This window comes from Ahaetulla prasina, chromosome 2, assembly GCF_028640845.1.
Source record: "Ahaetulla prasina isolate Xishuangbanna chromosome 2, ASM2864084v1, whole genome shotgun sequence".
Taxonomy (NCBI): Eukaryota; Metazoa; Chordata; class Lepidosauria; order Squamata; family Colubridae; genus Ahaetulla; species Ahaetulla prasina.
The window spans coordinates 43,263,660-43,279,608 of record NC_080540.1 but is presented as its reverse complement, the minus strand read 5'-3'; the positions used below and the strand labels follow the sequence as shown (position 1 = coordinate 43,279,608).

Sequence of the window (15,949 nt, the reverse complement as noted above, 5' to 3'; positions counted from 1 at the left end):
CTGAACTGGTTCAACTGGGCTGAATCATAATGAGTTTGTTTTGTGCATGGAACAAAACAGATGTTCTATTTGCGCACTTATTTTGTCTGTGCTAAAAGAAAGTACAGACGATCCTTTTTTATTTTTGAAGGGTTCCCCCCCCCCCTTACATGATGAAGCTTTTAAATAATGAGATCTTGAGTATGGAAATTTGGGAGGTTGAGTTCCAGAATAAATGGTCATCCTGTTCCTCACATACGGATTGTCTGCACAGTGTATTGGGTCATCCTTCTCTGCACTAATTTTGACAAATCTCGGAGCATTAGCACAATCATAGAACTCCAATGGCTTTTTAGCCTTCAAAGTGACAGGCTTAATTGGTATTGGAAGGAAGCAATCTGTACTGGCTTTTTTGTTCTCAGTGGCTCTTTCATGACCTTGCTTGAGAGGTCTCTTCATAGCATCACTGGTGCTTGCCTCCTGGAGATCACTTGTAGATAGTTCTGGCGGATAGTTCTGGCCAAGTTAGGATAGTCTTTCTTCTGTAGCCTCCAAGAATGAGCAGATTTTTATAGTTTTCCTGCTCAAAGGCTGGTCAAAGGCTTTAGAGAAAGCCCTTTGGTCACTGGAGCAAAATGCAAGCAATAGCAACACTAAAATCCAGCAATGTGATAAAACAGTCCTTCTATCGAGATTTAGAAGAACTGTGTGGAAGAGAAAAGCCAGCATGAATCACATGGTCTGAGCAAGCAATTCCTTCCATCACCACTGAATTGCTCCAAAGAAAAAGGCATTCAACTGCTTCCAGGAAGCCATAGGGTGCGTTGCAACTGGATTAATTCAGCCAGATCTACTCTACATTGGTAAGAAGGAGGACAAACATGTTGTGCAAAGAATCCAACACTTTAAAAAAAAAACTTTTTGCCAGCACAAAAGCCCCTCTACTGTTTTGTGAATGTACAAAATAGCAACAACAAACCCTGTAAATGAACACCTTTACATGGATATTGATTCTATTTAGGATGCGGAAAATTATGGATAACAAAACTGATAAGCCACAAGTGCTTGTAAAAGTGCATATAATTATTGAGATATTTAATTTTACTCTATGACATCATAATTGGATTCTTTTGCCTAAAGCCATCTAATCTATAATCTTCTGCCGGTGAATTGTTCCAGATGTTGCTATATAAGTTTATACACAAATCTGGGTTTTACTTGTGTTGTGTGCACCGATGCCCCCATAAATGTCAGTCAATTGCTCTTCTACGGAAAGTTTGTTGTAGAGATTGTAATACCTTATTTTTCCTCTTTTGCCCTTGTTATACTGAGATACTTTATGCCATTTTCTAAATGAACAAAAATCATTTATAGTATTAATCATCTTTTTACAAAAATCTATGTGCATGAAGATTTCACAGTTATGAATAATAATGGTAAATATAATTTTCTCATATTGGTAGAATCTCAGCATGTAAGATTGACTCACGCAATCTAGTATCTACTATCCCATCAACAGACAGGTCCATTCACTATTGTTTCAACTGAGTAAACAGTGGTGAAAGGGTCGGTCATATTCACAGTAATTGTTAGTGTGGAGACAGTCCTGTCAAGCTAAAAATATACTCTACTCTGTCACTTTGCAAGGGGGTTGAAAATAATAGCTCCGTTGCTGTTAAACAGGACATAAGATTACATGGTGACCCTTTTCTTTGTTCAAATTTCTTCAGAGCTTTAATTTTGGGAGACAAGTAATAAGTGAATAATAGTGAATCGCTCACATGAGGCCAACTTCTTCATAGAATATTTGGCATTTATTTATTTTTATAAAAGAAGAAATAAACAGTTTTGTAACAGTAAACGTATCACAAGACTCAGACAACTGAATATTGAAGTATCTTTTAGAATATATACTAATTGGGAACATTTTTGCATTTTTTTTTTTATTAGTCAGCCCCATAGCAAAGACCAAATGTTTTTGTTAATGGCATTCTGAGTAAGGCGGGGAAGATTATTGGTCTGCCGTGCAATAATTTACTCCTCTTTGATATGCAAACGATCCACGGTGAATATAAAAAAAAATCCTATCAGACTCATTTCACAGTTCTTAACCACTCAGATTCTCTGGAGTCTATCGCCTCATTAGACCACTGCTCTCCAAAGCTAGCATAATTAAAATCTTTAACAGTTTAGCAAAGTAAAGATGTTTGGCTGATCACGTTAAGATGATTATCTAGCCATTGTATTCTAAATGACAAAAATAAATTAAATTTAGACCTTGGCATTTTTTATTATGTGTTTCAAATGAATCTAATGCACACTGCCTTTATTTAATGCCTTAGGTCTGGTAAGAAACATGTCTGTGTTTCAGATACAGATGTATATTTTGAAAATGGCAGGCTGCCCCCCCCCCCACACACAAACCCTCGCACTGATTTTTTAAAAAATACAGTCCCTTGAAACAAAGAAGCTGGATTTCTTGGCCCTAGTCTTTACTCTTCAAAAGAAAGAGAATTACTTTGAAGAAAACATAGATTCTTCATGACTTTAATACAAATTTCTTACACTACTTTTTCATGCCAGTCTACAGCAATAGGACAAGATACCTTCAAATGTTGTTTGCAAACATTTATGTGCTGTTAACTTAGAATCTCATAAGAATGGGATTAATATATGTCACTCCAGGTTTTGCGCAACTAAATTTTATCTTACAAGGGTATTTCAAAATTCTCAGATTAGTTAAGAATCTTAGTATTTCCTGGCTATCTTTACTTAAGGAACATATTTCTCATGAAAATGTATGTTGTGTTTTATTTTACCTTCAGTGGCTTAGTATTACTGATCAAGAAACCAGTAATAACAATAGTGTTAGTTGTATAGGAACTTGCAGGTTTCTTTTACATAAGGCACATTGACCAAATGAGCAGTGCTAAAAACCAAAATTAATGAGAAAGATAGGTGTGTTAATGACATAATCACATATAATCAATTTTACTGTTAAAATTTTAAAAAGCATTTCATGGAGGCAATATGAATTCATAATTTATGTCTAAAAGTAATTAATAAAACTATATTTGCTAACAAAGCTATTTGTCATCATTTACAATTCATGCACAAAATTACATTTGTGCTGATATAAAAACAGATACATTTTCTTTGAAGACTTTCCTTGCTTCAAAACAGAAGTTACCATTTTCTGTCACTTTTCAGCAAATGAAACACTACTTATTCAGAGTCTTCTTTTTCATCATCCAACTAAAAATTATAAAAATTATGAAATAAATCCCTCAGTACAGTCTCTATTTTCTATGGTGACCAAGAAGACATCTCTATCATTCTGAAAAAAACTTGTATTTCATCCCCATTTTTTCAGCATGCTGTTTAGGAATTAACTTCAAGTTCAAATGCTTATCTTTAATACTGAAACGCTTAACATTAAAATTGTGAAATCGTATTACTAAATTACTGAATGATAAATAATGGAGCTTATGAGCCTGTACATTGACATGTCTCATGCTAGAGCTGACCAATGATTCATCTATTCCAATAATCCTCTTCTCTTACATTAGATTTTCGGAATCCCATTTATGTTCGGAATGCATATCATAATTCTCTTCAACTATTATTGGAAGTCTATCCCATCTTGATTTATTTTCAAAATAGGTGTTAGTTTCATGCCACAATGTCAAAATGACATACATGTCATAATATCGTTGAGCAAATGACATGCTTGTATAATTTGTGTGTCATTCATACCATGACCACTAACACAAGTACAGCATCACATTTGCATGACAATATCATGTGCATATGTCATCATTTGCCCCTTAGGCACTCATGTTTTCCAACTTGAGCAAATTTTAATTTAATTTTTTTTTATTTATTTATAAAATGTATTGGCTGCCCATCTTACCATACGGTAAGCATTTTACTGTTCTGGTGGGACAACCTCTCAAAAGATTGAACTGCTTGTCTTTATGCTACAAGAGCTCAACACAGGTTTCCATGAATGTAAATATAAAAATAACGTTCCTGACACTGGCATCAGCCATCCTAGGGTAGCTTGTGGGCTTCATGGCTCACTAGTAGGAATGCATGTTGAAAATGCTTTTTGTTGGTGGTTTCCACAGTGTTCTTGCATAACTCTGTTAGCTAGATTTTGGGGTGGGCGTGGCCTGTGCGTGAAACATCTGGCCCGTGGGCTGCCAGTTTGACACCCCTGCACTAGATGGGTCTCTTTAATGATGGGAAATCATAACATAGCCTGCCTCCCCAATATAGTGGATTGGGTAGATGTAATTGGAAAGAGATGGTCCTTCAAATCACCCAAGCTATATAGGGCTTTCAAGGTGATAACCAGCACCTTGAATTGGATCCAGAAGCAAATTGACAACCAATGCAGTACCCACAGTAGGGTTAACATATGTGTGAATCTAGATTTGCAGAAAACTGTATGGGCCACTACATTTAGAACCAACTGAAATTTATGGATATTTTTCAAGGGCATCCCCCTATCGAGCACTGTCAATTACATTTGGAGTTGTATTAACTAGTGATTAAATTTAGTAGTAATTAGTAAACATTTAACCGGAGAATTTTGTTTTAGGCATGATTCCAACCGAACTCCAACAACTCTGGAAAGAAGTGACAGGATCCCACACAGCAGAGGAAGCAACCAGCAACAACCATAGCAGTCTGGACCTGTCAACCACATGTATCTCCTCTTCAGCCTCTTCAAAGCCCTCCTTAATAATAAACCCACATGCCTCAACCAATGGACAGTTGTCAGTCCACACTCCTAAAAGGGAGAGGTAAGCATGAATGGAGTTTCTCCTTATCAGTGCCTAAAACAGTACACTTCTGTTCGTAGATGGAAAGTACCTATTTGCATGAAGGCATTATTTTTATTTTACGGTTATTCTAAATTTATGCACACAAATACATAACAACATACATACACTCCATTAGGGCTGACATGTACTTCAGGTTTGAATGTGCTTTGGAGCACACAATTATGTGCTCATTGCACTCATCTGCAGCTCCAAAGTAATGGTATCTTTTTTTTACATTCTCATGGAGGGCAGCTGCATAATCCCAGGATGCTAAGGGTTAATGTTTCTAGTATTACATTAAGGTAACTCTTGACATTCTGAAACTCATGGGAATAATGGCCAATTACCAACAGTTTTTTTGTAAACAGTCATTTACCTCTTGTGTGTGAGAGGTTTGGTTCATATAATGCTTGTTTATCTTCATCTACACAAGCTGCTATGGTTTATGAACATGTCGGCACATTTATCAGTAGTTTGATGGGCAGTGTGAGATGATGATAAATATGTGCATATAAACTACAAATACAATCACTGCAAATAGTGATCATCCAGATTCCTAGATCATTTTGGGAATTTGTCTCCATTTGTCTGCTAGGTATATCAATGGCTTTTGGTTGACCTTTTTTATCAGGGGAAGCAGAATTTGAAATGAAACCCTCAAGTCAGTCAAAATACTGATCATCCAATAGGTCAGAACTCCAAAAACCTGATTTACAAATTCTAGCTTATATGGGAATAAAAGGCTATATCACCTGATTTTCAATTATGGGTTTATTAAGCCACTCCTACTTGGAAGGAATAATTAGGAACAGTCAAGCAGTAAGAACCAGTTCATGCATATTAAAAAGTAGGATAGGAACAACCAAAATTCTAGATTACACCAAACATGATCATCCAATTAGTTTTGCAACAGGATGTTTAAGTGAAAGATAATTAAATATACCAGACTTTCGATAATGCGGTTGAACTGTTTTACTAAACTTTCTGCTTCCTCAGGGAAAAGGAATAATTTGAAACTGTTTCTGGCTTCCTATAATTTGGCTGTAATAATTGTATTTACATCCATGTTTGTCAGTTTATGAACTACTGTCACAAACTGATCTGAACAGTTTACGCACTTAAAGTAAAATATTATGTTTTCGAAAAAGATATTGAGCCCTTTTTCAATATTCCATAAAAATTAAATAGAAGTTGTATTTAAAGTTGATGTTTGCTGACAGAAGGCTCTTTGATCTAGTAATGCCATGCCATCTCATATGGCACAGACTGCTGAAAGGAGGGTCAAGTGGCAAAAATTGCTTCCTGCCCAATTTTACTGGTGGAAACTCCTGCTGGATTCAGGAACTTCCATCGAACAGTAGAGCAATATGGAATGTAATGTTTATTTTGGGAATCTCTTATGTGAATTTACCCTCTAATTTTTCTATCATTGAACTGTGGTGGCGCAGTGGTTAGAATGCAGTACTGCAGGTTACTTCGGCTGACTGCCGGCTGCCAGCAGTTCAGCAGTTCGAATCTCACCAGGCTCAAGGTTGAGTCAGCCTTCCATCCTTCTGAGGTCAGTAAAATGAGAACCCAAATTGTTGAGGGCAATATGCTGACTCTGGAAACCACTTTCCAGCATTGTGAGATAGTATATAAATACTATATAAAGCACTGTGAGATAGTATATAAATCTAAGTGCTGTTGCTATTATGGCTTTTTATGCCTGGTGGGAAAGTTTTGCCGCAGTATTTCAGAACTGTTAGACTGCAATAGTAATTACTATCAGGATTCTAGTATTGTATCCTTTAGTATAGTATCACATCAGGGTGAAATCTACTTACCTTCCCAACCGGTTCAGAAATGCATGCGCACACGGACCCTCTGCGAATGCGCAGAAGGTAAAGAACGGGTTACTTCCTGATTAAAACCAAAAAGTAAAGACAACCGGGCGGGTGGGAGGAGCCTTACGCCGCCATTGCTACCAGTTCTCTAAACCACTGGTCACCATCGCTACCGGTTTGGCTGAACCAGGAGCATTTCACCCTATCAGACCTATTAGACTGCAACAGTATTTTAGGACTGTTACCATGAATATCATGAAAACAGTTGAAAGAGAGGAACAAAGCGGACTTTAAAAAGGGTGACTTTTTCAGAGCTTCCTTAAGTTCTCTATTCAAGTTTCATTTTTAAGCCCTTGGAAGGAAGGAAGGGCATTATTTTTTAGGATTGTATCTTAGAACAAAACATAACTGCTGGATTCTGTTCTGCCCTGGCCCTGAATTCTGTTTTCTCCATTTATCCCCCCACAACCCCCAAACTCTGCTGTAAAGGTGCCTCCTGAAATGCATTTGGATTGAATGTGGGTATAGAGAAAGGAGGCAAATGAAGGGACAAATGAGTGAAAATGGCTTGGAAATTGTTAGTATTAGTTCTTAAAGTTTGCTAAAGAATAAGTCATGACAAGTAAAGAATAAGTAAATGACAAGGATGCTGTGTTTTATGAAACCATATGGAATAATCTTTGAAAGCAAATTAACTGGATCTGCCTTCCTTTGCTAATTGGTAGGTTTTTATTGAGGTTTTGATTATTAGTTTTTTTAAAAAACCTTTTTTCCAACTAACTTTTCACAGCTATTATCCTTCTCATCTTTTCATCTTTCCTATTAGCTTATGAGTATTTTTGTCGTTTGTATCTCATGAATTATGTTGATTGCCTTATTTAGTATTCTATTATGATTGATGATGTTTGCTTATTTAGCATCCTATCACTGAGTTTGTATCGTATGATTTGTGATGATTTTATTTTATGATTATGACCATGATCACTTATTGGTTGTATGTACATTGAGAGCTTATGCACTGGAGACAAATTCCTTGTGTGACCAATCATACTTGGTCAATAGCTACTCTACTCTATTCTATTCTATTATATAGTACTATATAGTAACACTATTTTAAAATTGGGATATTAAAAGGAGGAGTATACAGTATACCAGTTCTAGCGATGTGTATTTGCATTTGTATTTTATACTGGTTTGATAATGGAAATATATTTTCTATACCACCAGAAAGTATGTTTTTTGTGGAAGTTGAGATTTTTTACTGGACGCCTTCCGGCCTAGAGCAAAATGGGAGGAAAAATCATTTAACTCCTTTGCATTTGTTTTGTATGTTGAATCTTAAAGAGTAAAAATCTCATACTGGAGTTGATTCTTCTGTTTGAATTCTTAATGACGGCAGGTTATTTCATAAATAGTAATAGCACTAGCAATAGACTTAGACATATATACCACTGCATAATGCTTTTCAGCCCTCTCTAAGCGGTTTCCAGAGTCAGCATATTGCCACCAACAATCTGGGTCCTCATTTTACTGACTTCGGAAGGATGGAAGGCTGAGTCAATCTTGAGCTGGTCAGGATCGAATTGCTGGCAGTTGGCAGTCAGCAGAATTAGCCTGCAATACTGCATTCTAACCACTTTACCACAATAACTTTTCTTGAATAACATTGGGCTCCATTGTTTTATTTATATACATTTCTCTATCTATCCCCTATTTTTTTCATAATTCATATAAATGCATGCATGACACGTGCATGCACGCCCATATGGAATACATATGCATAGCTACTTGACTGTAAGTGTGTGTGTGTGTATACACACAGGCACGCATGCACACGCCTATGTCAATCAGTATTTCTGTACAAATTTTGTTTTATAATGATGAAGGTGGCATGCTTTGAGCATGAGGACATGACTGATAAATTAGCACAACTAATGACTTTCACTAGAACATATGTGAAATATGTGACTTTCACTAGAACATATGGAACTTGAGCTTTCCATCTAACATTGAATTATGTTAATTTTTCTTCCTAGTATTTAACAATTGCATACCTGTACTAATATTCTTTGTGGAATGGTGTTACTTTGGTGATACACATTGTTCTGCGTTCTGCAAAGATTCATATGCCTCATATTGGTTGGCAGAGAGAATATTGGTATCAGAAATGGCAGAAAACCCTCCTGCTTTCCTTCATTCCTAATTTTTGGCTTGCCTACTTCAACATGGTATCAGTAGGAGGCATACTTATTCCTGGATGCACTTAAGAAGATCATAATAAGAGTTGCCAACTAAAAGAGGAGAGGAACAGATTCTTGTAGCCGTCTTTTCCAGCCCTTCACTCATAAAGTCTAGAACAGGGGTGGTCAGTTGTTTTTCCCAAGAGACCACATGAGAAACTCAGACTGTTGTGGAAGGCCAAACCAATTCTGCTGCTGGCGCTCATGTTCTGAAGGAGGAGAGAGCGTGCAACCTCAGCCCAGATGCCATTCTTCTGCTACAGGTGCAAAGCTCTTTATCTTGCCGGTTGATTAAAGAAGCGCCTTCGGCTTCTTCTCCCACTCCCTGCGGCATACTTATTTATATTTTATTTTCTAATTTCGATAGATCCTATCATGCAGGATGGACAGGGACATCCAAATAGATAGATGTGGCCCAGCGGCTGTAAAATGCCCAGTCTAGATAGTTCAGAGATGAGGTATGTAGAGGAAAGAGATTCAGAGTAGAAAATTTTAGCAGTATTTTAACTCAATAGTTCAGTCGAGGTTTTTACATTTGTAGCAGAACCTTGTAAATATGTGCTCTTGTAGGATTGCCGTACAAAAATGGGTGATGTTTTGATTTATTTCTAGTGAGTTCGTCATATAGTCTGATCCTAACTTTACTGCTCTACTTAACTAAATTTAAGAAACACATTATGTGTTCCGTTTAGAATCCAGCCATTTTAAAGTTTGACACTGGGAAAAAAATGTTGCTTACATTTTGTCTTCCAAACTTCTGATTTCTTTCAAAAGAGATCTATAACCAACCTTCAGTTGCTGGTTATATAATACATTAAAATATAATGCTTTAAATTTGATTAACAAGGAAGCGGGAAGACCAGCTGTGGTAAAATTCACTATTCAGTTAAGGTTCTTTAAAAGAGGAACCTTCATTTAAAATGACATTCATAAATGTGCACTTTATCATTGATGGTACTATTCAGTAGAACGATTCTTTAAAATCTTTTTCAAATGCATAATGTAACAAGAATGCAAGTACCTAAGATTTAAAGTAGGTGGATTATTTCCTTTTTTTCTTTGGTGTGTTTGAGGTTGGCACCATCCGTTTACAGCAGCATGATTGAATTACCTCTTTGTCCATAAGATGAGCAGGCAAGAATACACAGAGAATGCCGATGAAGGCACTTAAGGTTTCTGTTGCTATCTCATCAGGCAATATGGTGCCTGCCTACATGCTGTATGACATATAAGCCTCTGTTTAGATTGTTTGGGGAGTCTGGAAGAATACTTTCTTTTTCCTGAATATTCATGGCAGAATAAGAATTGTAAAAAGAATAAACGGTAGAGTATCAAATGCCTTTGCGTTTGAAGTGAGTAGTGGAATAATTCCCTAGATCGGCAGGCTGGCTCACTATTATAAGTTGGCTGGTTTGAAATGCAGGACGGAACAAACTAATATTTAGATAGTTTTAAGAGAATGGATGAGTTTCTCCTGAAAAGAGCCAAGTAACATTTCTGTTTTTTAAATGTCAGAAGCTCATTTTTGTACTGTTATCTATCTGGATTGTCTAAAAACAGATACTTTGAGCGGGAAGCCAGGTTGGATTTATTTCTAAGCCTCCTTTGTTTCCTTGAATCTTAAATCAATAAATTTAAATCTACTAAAATCTGAGTATAACTCCTAGAGGTTCTTAGAAATCAAGTTCTTCTTTCTTATCTTCCTAAAATCCCAAGTCAACTAGGTCAATTTCGGGATGGAGAAAAACATTTTAAAGTCTTCAGTAATATTATGATTTAAAGAGAAATTGGCTGGGAGATTAATAATAAGCAGACAGAATGCCAAATCCTGTCTAAATGCTTAGATAATCATCCATTCAGTGGTGGGCTGCTGCCGGTTTGGATCGGTTCCGGTGAACTGGTAGTTCCGACCAGCGGCTGCGCCCGCCCATCCATCCTGCCACTATCACGTCCTATGTAATTGCTGTTTTTTCTGGGAGAACCGGTGCTATAATATGTGACGCCAACCTCTGATTACATTTATATGCCACCTGATTCCCAGCGACTCTGGCCAGTTTGTCATTGTTAAAATGTGTGTGAGAGAGAGAGAGAAATGCAAAAAACATGAAAACAACACATGACAAAGAAACAACAATGGGAAAGAAAACCCAGAGGGGAAAAGAAAGGAAGAATGGGGCATCAGTCCTTGCCAAAGGTCTAAGTGAAGAGCCACATCTTTAAGGCCCTTGAAAAATATCAGAAGGGTGAGAACTTTTCAGATTTGGGTAAGAACATCATTCCAGAGGACAGACATTGCTACAGAGAAGACATGGTTTCAGGGTCTGGATAGATGGCATTTTTTAATTGAAGGAACCTGGAATGCACCAAACCTGCCAGATTGAACCAGTTGGGCAGACACTGGGACAAGCAGGCAGTCCCTCGAGTTACCAGATCCAGGACCATGCGGGCTAAAAGGGCTAAAAGATAAAATACCGCCGATGAAAAGGGATTATTAATTCTTTCAAGATTTAGTTTTGTTGGGGGTGGAAATCAATATGGTACCAAATGACGCACGTATTAATGAGATGTAATCGAATATTGCAGATCTATACAAAAATCTACACATTAAAACAATTGTGTACAAAATGTACACAATTGGATGAGATTGGGTAAGTACAAGGTACAATTACATGCACACTAGGAAAACAGCACAAAAAAGTGCTTAATAAGGATAAACGTGCATGAAAATTCTCACAAATATCCATTAAATCTTAAACACTTTCAAATTAAGAGTCACAAATAGATTGAATCTGAATTTGAGAATGGAAAAATTAAAAACTGAATGAATTCAATAGTCGCTATTTTTTTAACCATTATATTTATAAAACTATGACAGTCTTAGCCATCTTTCTGAAAGATGGCACAGTACAAATCAGTATGGAATCTAATTTTGTCAATAACCCTTCATAATGATTAAAAAAAGTTATTTTGTTGATACAAGATACTGATTTGGGAATAAATGATCCTTTAATAATACCAAGACCCAGGGGTGAAATGTAAAATTTGTTATTACCGGTTCTGTGGGCATGGCTTGGTGGTGGTGGAGGTAATGTGACTGGATGGGCGTGGCCAACTTTTTTTTTTTACTTTTAAAAGCATGTTAAAGAAGAGGTTGTAAAATAATGTTTTTAAAAGCCTATGATGATTAGGCAACTCAGCTGGGATCGCCACAGGAAAAAAAGCTTTTAAAGGGTTCTGACAATCCCAGCTGAGTTGTCTGATCGCCAGAACCTTTTAAAAGCATGTTTTCTACAAGCTCTTCGGCCGAAGAAGAAAATATGCTTTTAAAAGGTTCTGGCGATCAGGCAACTCAGCTTGGATCGCCAGAGGAGCCTTTTAAAAGCTTTTTTTTTACAACCTCTTCGGCCAAAGAGGTGGTAGAAAAAATGTTTTTAAAGGGTTCTGATGATCCCAGCTGAGCTGCGTGATCATCAGAGGCTTTTTTTTACTTTTAAAAGCATTTTTTCAGCCGAAGAAAAAGTGCTTTTAAAAGTAAAAAAAACCCAAAAACCTCTGATGATCGCACGGCTCAGCTGGGGCGGGGGGCAGGGATTTTTGCTACCGGTTCTCCAAACCACCCACCGCCATCGCTACCGGATCAGGAAATCCGGTCCAAACCGGGAGCATTTCACCCCTGCCAAGACCCAAGTTTTAGATCTCAGTACCTCATATAAAACTCAACAAATAGGATTCCCCTCCCCTCTTCTTCCCCATCTGCAACCTATTTTTCCTTTACTATTTACATTCACTATTTAACCATATCCGCTTTGCATATTTTATTGTTTCCATTTCATATGATGTCATTAATTATCCTTATTGACAACTCATTATTGTCTGGCTGTTGTTCCTTTTGATTACTCCAGATTCAGTCAGTAATCAGTGTCCATGTGAGTTAGGAGATTTCTTACCCAGCTGAACCATAAGACTGTCCATAAGGATGTGACTTAGCCTCATGGGTACTTGAAGGACTTTTATTCCATAATGAGAATTATATTTCTATATTTCTTTTTTCAAGTTAAATGGAACATGAAGGAAGCATTTTTAAAAATCTCTTATAATGGAGATTTGAACAATTAAAACATATATCATGGAGATTTGAATAAGGCTACACAACAGATAATGGAAATGCCTCTCTATCAGCTTGCATTAGTTATCATGAAAAAACTTGCACATTTTAATATGGATTTGTTTGCCCTCTCTACATAGGAGTAGTTTAAACACAGAAAGGTGGTCAAGTTGTTTCATTTTGTTGATGTTGTTGTTGTTTAATGACAGTAACTTTTAAAAAAATTAATCACAGCATGATGCAGAGATGAAGCCTGGACCTTCCCTTTCCCCCCCAGAAAATAAGACCCAACCGGAAAATAAGTCCTAGCATGATTTTTCAGGTTGCTTGTAATATAAGCCCTCTCCCCAAAATAAACCCCAGTTAAGATTGTCAGCCAGATGGATACATTTAGTACCATGTTTCCCCCAAAATAAGACCTAACCAGAAAATAAGACCTAATGCATCTTTTGGAGCAAAAATTAATATAAGACCTGGTCTTATTTTCGGGGAAACACAGCAATTGGTTCCTTTCTCCCTTTGACAAGTTGCTCAGTATAGAATCAAAAAGTCTTTCTCTTCTCTAGTCTACTCTTACGTTTCATCACTGAGAATTAGACAGTGAAGGAAGAAGGGATGAACATTCAGAAATGTAGTAGGTTGTTCTTAGATTTGGGGGATGGCATTAGGTTTTGTAAGACAAGTATGTTTTCAAATGGAATATGAAAGGAAGTTCCCAGATGTTTTCAGCTCAGATGATGAGAATCAAATCAAATGTCCTGTTAAATGTGTCTCCAGTTCAAAAATAACTTACATTATAAACAAATACACAAAGCCCTAATTATCTGTGACCAAAACTCCATCTATTTTCCCAGGGTAGTTAATGCAGTTCAAGCTAGGAATAATGGCTTTATTTCCCTTTATTCTTGCTCCTCCAATTTAGCATGTGTTTCTTTCTTTGTCCCGTATTGCGCTCAAGTTTTGTAAGCAACATCAGTAGCAGCAGCAGCACCAGCAGCTCTGGGGTTTGGCGCGTAGCAATCTGTTAAGGAGATAAATAATCTGTGTTGGCAGGGCACTCCTGCTCCCCTCTTTAATTTGTTTTATACACAGAAAATTATAATTAAATCATTCAGGGTAAACCCTCGAGTACAGGCGGGTGAACACCCTTTGGTACAGACTGCCAGCAGAGAAGATCTTCCCTGTTGTGCCACAAGAAGATATTTATCAATATGCAACACAATTAAAAGGCGAACACTTTTGTGCTATTTGTGAGGCGGACGCCAAAATTGAAATCAAGGCTTCTTAATTTCTTTTCCCTCTGCAACTGTGGCACTCAGAGTGATTAGCATACCATTTTGACTGCATGTTTCCATGCTTGGATTTTGTTCAGACAATTAAAAAAATATTTATTGTGCAATTAAATACATAAATATAAATTCACTCAATTTGATAACCTATCTCTGCCCTGAGGGACATGGTTAGCTATAGATACTTATGTTCCTTAAGAATGAGTAAAAAGATGCTCAACACTGGTATGCAAATCTCTCATCATTTTAGTGTTTGATTCTCTGCTGTATGCATGCTTTAATTGGTAGAAGGGAAGTAAGTAAATAAGCTATATTTTTTTTAAAAAAAAGATCATTTTGCTACTCTCCAATTTGAGGAACCGTGTGCATGTTTATTTTCACAAATGAGAGGCATGGAATTCCGTCTGTACATTTCTGTATATAATTTTCTTCAGCTATATTATAACCACAAATGTTAAAGCTATGCAATACATGATTAAAGTGAAATTAGCATCAGTGATCAAAAGACAGTGTTTGTAGATAAGATAACAAGGAGTTCCCATTTGTAGTTTTGGCAGCAATTTGGGATCCATGTGTGATCCATAAATTCCTAGTCAAACAGGGAAAGTATGTTGCAGACCCCATCAGTTCAAGGTTTCTGACTGGCAGGGTCTAGGAAGAGAGCCTTCTCTGTTGCTGCCCCACCCTGTGGACTATCCTTCCTCCAGGGGTGAGGCAGGGAACCAATTCTCCAGGGCTTCTGGAAAGGAATTAAAATGTGACTTTGTGGACTTGCATGGGAAGCCTAGCGGAGCATGCAGCTGTGAATTGGTTAGTTCCAGGGGTGGAATTCACTTACTTTCCCTACCTGTTCACAAATGTGAGTGCGCACACTTGCTTTGCTCGCACGCGCCCAGCCTTCTCTGCATGCACTTTGCTGGTGCACGCGCCTTCCATGCATGCACCCAGCCTTAAAAACGTGCCTAAATAGGATGGTATAGAGCCTGGGCGGGGGCAGGCCCGCCCCACCTGCAATTTCCCGGTTCGGGAGAACTGGTCTGAACCGGCTGAATACCACCTCTGATTAGTCCCCTGAAAGCCCTCCCTTTGTTTTTTGACTAATCTCTTGTCACCTTTTATTTTTATTTAAACTTTTATATACACTTTTTTACATTTTAATGTTTTATTGGATACTGTCCAGAGCCCCTCTCTGAGGGAGATGGGTGATACAGAAATGTGGAAAAAATAATAATAAAAATATGCTAGAGTTGAATCTTAAGGGTTGGCAATAGTTGTTGTCCTCTGATGTCCCTATTAAATAATTGGCTCTGGCAAAATTGTGCCACCTAATCACTTCAAGTAAAAAGGCTAGGAATTGTTCCTGGGAGCTTTTGCAAGGATGGATATGGTTAAAGTAATAGTCCTATCTGCTTCATGGAAACTAGAGGGCAACATCTCCTAGGACAGGGTTGTCAAACTCCTGAGCCGGATGTGTCAAGCGCTGGCCACACCCACACCCAGTTTAGCGAAGGGGGGAAAAGTCCTGATACGTCATGTGACGCCACCGCGACGACATGAGTTTCACACCTGTGTCCTAGGACATCATCCTGAATTTGATTCTGTTTCTTGTTTCTGTTTAATAAGTTTCTTTCAAGTTGATCCTGACTTCCTGAAAAAAATAATGGATGTGTACAGGTAG

General features: G+C 37.4%; 1 protein-coding gene across 18 annotated transcripts in view; it reads left to right on the top strand.

The window, feature by feature from the left end:
- Positions 1–15,949, top strand: part of FOXP1 (forkhead box P1) — a 755,498-nt gene that overhangs the window by 615,073 nt on the left and 124,476 nt on the right. For all 18 annotated transcript variants that reach the window (XM_058168797.1, XM_058168786.1, XM_058168800.1 and 15 more), the window contains one exon: positions 4,586–4,790. In XM_058168797.1, coding sequence (XP_058024780.1) covers positions 4,586–4,790 — 205 coding nt within the window. The remainder of the gene's footprint in view (positions 1–4,585; positions 4,791–15,949) is intronic.